Below are 5,499 nucleotides of genomic sequence, written 5' to 3'. Positions count from 1 at the left end.
TTATTTCTAATGGACATCCTTGTGCCTGGGAAATGGTGTCTGTGTGATTCAAATTGCATTTTCCTGATGATTACTGATGTTGAACACCTTCTGTGTGTCTTTTGGCTATTTGCATTTCTTCCCTGGAGAAATGTTTATTCAAGTCCTCTGCCCATTTTTAAATTAGGTTGTTTATCTAATTATTGGTGAATTATATCAAAGTTTTTAAAAAATATATAAAAATCTCTTGCCACTCTAAAATATTTTCAAACCCAGGGACATCTCTCATCTCTCCTTATGCCATCTTTCTCTGTATGACTATAATGCACAGCAGAATAATTATCTTCCATGTTGGGACAAACAGAGCTTAAGTTCCTTTCAACCCTGTAATTATAAGAACGAATGACTGGATGACCAGATTAATGAGATTGTTCAATGAGCTCAATTTCCTAGTTTGTCTTCTGTTGGGATGGCATGTCTAATTCTCCAACACTATTCACGAAATTCCTCCTTAGCAGTTATATCTGAGTCTGTGACTTGGAAATAGTAGATCTGCGGGTAAAGAAAGAAGTGGGTGATAAATTCTAATATGGCTCATGTATTTTTCTCCTAGGTGACCTATCTTCCCAACATAGCTCATAAAATTTCCAAACTATACAGAAAACAATTTTCAAACTCTAATCTCACAACTACTTGTGTGCTGGATGGACTGCTAGAAAAAAAAAATACCAACCACATTTACCTTAAATCTTTTCTAAATCAGGTTAGTCTAATTGGCAAGAAAGAACACCAAGTATGAAACATGCTTCTTATGGTTTCACCTACCAAGGCGACTTTTAACAAACGACCCATACATCTGGGTATATACATGCTAGAATTTGTACTGGACAGTAATTCTTGCATCTCCTAGCTATACATTCTCCATCCATGAAGGTAGATTCAGAATTACAATCATTCTTTGGAAGTCATGAGCCTAGGATGTGTTCTTGGCATGGAAACCAGTTTTCTCAAGGATTGAATCGAGATTCTTATGCTTTTTTCACAATGGGAACATCTGGAGATCTGTTCAGAACAAATGCTCCAGAGAAAAAGGATTTCAAATTTTAACAGCGTTCTTATATACTGTTTGACCCCAACACATACACATCTTGATATCTTTTTTATGATTGCTTTGTTCATAGTTACTGATAGGGTGACCTTTTGTTGGCAAAGAGAGAAAAGCAGCATTTAGTTTCCAAATAATTCCTCCTTAACCCCTACTTTCACATTTTTAAAGATTCTTTTAAATTAATTAATTTGTGTATTTATTTTGAAAGGGAGAGAGTGAGCGAGTGCCAGGGTTGGGGCAGAAGAGGAGGGAGAAGAAGAAGGGGAGAATCCTAAGCAGACTCTGCACTGAATGAGGAACCTGATCTGGGGCTCAATCCCATGACCCTGAGATCATGACCTGAGCCAAAAACAAGATCAAATGCTTAACTGACTGAGCCACCCAGGGGCTCTCTGATCTCCTATTTTCATAGATATTTTTACAAGATACAGAAAGTCCAGTGAATCAGGGTATCCTTCATTAGGACCCACTGTCTTTGCTTCATCTTTCTAGCCCTGGAATGTCCAAAGTGAATTCCAGGCCCTCATCTCTTCTGGCCACCTGCATTGATCACCTAGGTCTTTGCTCACCTCCAGAAGTCTGAGGCCACCACTTGACTTCTCATTGAAATCCCTTGTCTGCGTAAGATGCATGGTCAGATATGGTTGTGGATGGAGTAAATCAGGTAGGAGACCACCTAAAAGAACTCATATGCAGCTGTTATAAAAAAATGAAGATACTCTCCATGCACCTAGTTAATACGTCTCCAAGGTACATCATGAAAAAAAGGCAAGTCCAGAGTAAGAAGTATAGTCTGTCACTGTGTATACAGAAAGGGGCATAGAGATTCATCTCCGTGTATGTAAACATGGAAAATGTCTGGAAGGATGGATAAGAAACCAGCAACAGGTGTCATGAAGGCCTGGAGAATGAGATGGGAAGAGGGCTTGTAGCCAGGTACGGGCAGAAGGAGTAGCTGTAGCAACTGGACATTTTAGCATTGTCTGTTACATAAAGCTGTGTGGCAAGCTGTCCTTCCAGACCTGGGTCTAATGCCATCCTCCTTACAAAGGCTCACCTGGTGTCCCCTGAGGTGGGCTCCATCCTGCAGCCCAGCACCCTGTAGAGCCTTCCCCTTGTCTCCCCTAGGCTGCCCACTCTTTCACTCAAGACAATTTTGTTGAATGAGAGAAGACTCTACCTTCTTCCACCAAAGTAGACAACTTCCTGATTTTTAATACATAAATTAGATTTGCCATATATAAAAATACAATGCGGTGTGTTGTGTCTGGCTTTTTCCCATGCAGGATGTCTGTGCGGCACATCCGTGCTGTAACCATCTGTGGTGATGGCTGTTTGATGTTTGCTGCTGTGGGGGGATGCCTTATTGGTTTTATTACTGGGTGGAATGTGCTAAGTGGTTTGTGTTCTGCTGATGGCCATCATGAAGGAGGCTATAACAATGCTCTTGGGCATGTCTCTTGGTGCACAGGGGCCTATGCAACCTTGGTGTAGCCAGCTGTCGGTGAAGCCCTGCTTCTCCCAATATCAAGAAGTCTGTCTATTTTTAGGCAGAAAGGAAGAGTATCTAGTACCTTCTGCCCACAGTCTTACTCAGTAGACCAGATAAATGTGCTCATTCCTGATCAGTGTTCCCAAAAACCTATAAATGTCCCATTTTTGTGTCTTGGCTACTCTACTCCACTGTTTTGTTGGCTTGGTTTTTCTGCACAGGAGGGCTAGGAGAGCCGGAGGAAACCTTGAACCATGAAGGGCCTCTTTCTTTTCAGTGTCCTCTTCTGTCTGGTCCAAGTGAACTCAGGTAAATATCTCCTGGCTGGTGAAGAAACCTACTGGAGGTGACCAGAGCAGGTAGGGCAGGAACCCCAGGGACGATGCCCGTGTGGAGGGCTGGGGTGTCTGTGTACTGGTGGACCCCTCTGCAGCTCAGCTCTGGACTATTTGGATCTTCCTTGGGAAGAGTTTTTTAGAAAGTGAAATATGAGTTATCGGGATCATCTAACACAGACAAAGGCTCTGATACACATAGGAAACACTCACCGCAGTCTGAGAAAAATTCCCAGGAGGAAATGACAGTCCAATGAATGTCGGAGCTGGAAGGGACGATGGGTCATCAATGGTGGCCCTGTGCTCTACAGGGAGAGAACACTGAGCTCCTGGGAAAGCAACAGCTTATCCTGGGGGACTCACCCCTGTTACAGCCCCAGCAGTGAGTGACTTATACCTAGGACAGCATTCCTCCAGCACCCCCCACCCCAGGTGGTTACTTCTACAGGAGAACACTGAGGCATTGCAGGTTAAACAAACTCTCCAAGGAGAGAGAATTAGCTACTGGAGGAGGTAAGACTAGAGTGCAGATCTCCAGGTCCCTAGGCTTGTGGTTCTTCTACCTTCATTGCTGTGGGGCCCATGTCTTCATGTGACTGTCTCCCCCGCAAGCCACAGCAGAGGCAATACAGGATCCCAGGGTAGGCGCCAGCTGTTGCGAGATCTTGCACAGGGTTGTTTTTTAAATCGTGCAAGTCCTGGGCTCCTGAGTGGCTCAGTCAGTAAAGTGTCTGCCTTCGGCTCAGGTCATGATCTCAGGGTCCTGAAATCGAGCTCCGTGTTGGGCTCCCTGCTTGCAGGCAGCCTGCTTCTACCTCTCCTTCTACCTCTCCCTCTGCCTCTCCCCCTGCTGTGGTCTCTCTCTTTCTCTCTACCAAATAAATAAATAGAGCCTTTAAAAATAAAATAAAATAAATCGTGCAAGACCAACACTGTGGACATTTTGTGGTTTTTGTTGGTTTTCGTGGTCATTGTAGGTGAGATTTGCGGACCTGACATCAGAGCTGTCATTCAACCATCTCATTCCCAAATAGGGAGTGCTTTTTTTTTTTTTTAGATAGAATTGACATATGACTTTATACATATGTGTATTATACATATATACATATGACTTTATAGATTCAGATAAACAGTATAGTGATTCTGTATTCATATGTATTGTGAAATGACCACCACAAGAAACCTAGCCAACGTCTGTCACCGCACATAATTACACTTTTTTTTCCTTGTGACAAATGGAAAACACTTTCCATATTGGGGGGTTGTCCTTGACCTCCAAGTTCACAAGTCATGGTGAAGAAAAAGGTTTTCTTTTCCTCTTTTCATTGTAAGACATGAAACTAAAAATGGGACTGCAAGCTGAGAATCAGAACTATTTCGTTTTCCTAGAGACGGAGACCACCTCTCCTTCATTCCACTCTGTTCTCTGAAACGTCTTGGCTTTCCCCTAATTCACTAACTCCTGTCTGTCACCAGGAAGCTTGAGAATCCTGTTGTAATAATTTAGGATGAAATATATACCCTTCTGGAAACAATTTTGATTTTTTTGGAGGAATCTCACTTACACTCTTTTTAAAAAAAATTTATTCTGTTATTTTAGTCACCATACAGTACATCATTATTTTTTGATGGAGTGTTCCCTATTGTTGGTGTAGAACATTTGAGGTGTAGGTTATTGTTCCTGTTTTAAAGCTAAGAAACCAAACCTCAGTTAAACTGGACCTAGTCCAAAGACATGGAACTTTGGAGGAATATAGGTAAATATTCAGAGTTATGGGCTTGGGTCATCTTTTTTTCTCTGTACCATTTGAACTCAATATCAACTCTATTATATTGTATCAACAGGGGATATTCCACCTGGAATCAGAGATGTTATCTGCCTTACGGAACATGGAACCTGCAGACTTTTCTTCTGCCATTTTGGTGAGAAAAAGGCGGAAATATGCTCCAACCCCTGGAATAGGTGCTGCCTACCAGCTACTGAGGCAGAAGGAAAAAACAAACCAGAGACGTACAGCAAAAACTAAGGCAAAAAGGATAAAGCTGAGACCTAACATGTAAGCTTCTGGAAGGCAGGAGGGCTCCTGAAGCATCCCAAGGATGTGGAAGGACGTGTGGCTCATCGCAGGTGTTCAATAAATGTTTGTTGAATGAATCCAGCAGCAAGGGTGAAGGTCTGATGAAAAAATCTTCCTAAAAGCTTGCTTACTTGACCTCTTCTGTTTTTTGTTTTTTTTTCTTAAAGAGTCCCAGAAATGTGTAATAGCCTACCTCCTTTCCCTGTTCCTGAGAGTGTGTCTCACTGACCCACAGACCTGGGTGGGCTAGAGACCAAGGAACCAGAATGATCTCATCTACAGAGGGGCAGAAATGCAGTCAGTCAGTCCTCTGGCCCCTTTCCCACCAACATATAGTACATCACTAGTTTCTGATGTAGGGTTCAGTGATTCATTAGTTATGTATAACAGCCAGTGCTCACCACATCACACGCCCTCCTTCATGCCCAGCTTAATCCCCCAGCCCCCCATTCTGTAACCCTCAGTTTGTTTCCCCGCGTCCAGAGTCTCTCACGGTTCGTCACCCTC

At 42.9% G+C, this 5,499-nt stretch overlaps 1 protein-coding gene across 1 annotated transcript; it reads left to right on the top strand.

Annotated features, from left to right (window-relative positions):
- The first annotated feature begins 2,833 nt into the window (after positions 1-2,833).
- SPAG11B (sperm associated antigen 11B) lies at positions 2,834-4,941 on the top strand. The gene is made up of 2 exons (XM_032869986.1): positions 2,834-2,888; positions 4,760-4,941. The coding sequence occupies exons 1-2, from the start codon at positions 2,834-2,836 to the stop codon at positions 4,939-4,941; spliced, it is 237 nt and encodes a 78-aa protein (XP_032725877.1).
- Positions 4,942-5,499: the final 558 nt, after the last annotated feature.

Source organism: Lontra canadensis, unplaced genomic scaffold (assembly GCF_010015895.1).
Source record: "Lontra canadensis isolate GAN:19392208 unplaced genomic scaffold, GSC_riverotter_1.0 scaffold39, whole genome shotgun sequence".
NCBI lineage: Eukaryota > Metazoa > Chordata > Mammalia > Carnivora > Mustelidae > Lontra > Lontra canadensis.
This window is presented reverse-complemented; position numbering and strand designations above follow the sequence as displayed.

Bases quoted from the DNA above. Each gene is read 5' to 3' on its own strand.
- SPAG11B (XM_032869986.1), top strand. From the start codon at position 2,834: ATGAAGGGCCTCTTTCTTTTCAGTGTCCTCTTCTGTCTGGTCCAAGTG. The intron at 2,889-4,759 runs GTAAATATCTCC...TTGTATCAACAG, and splicing joins TCTGGTCCAAGTGAACTCAG to GGGATATTCCACCTGGAATC.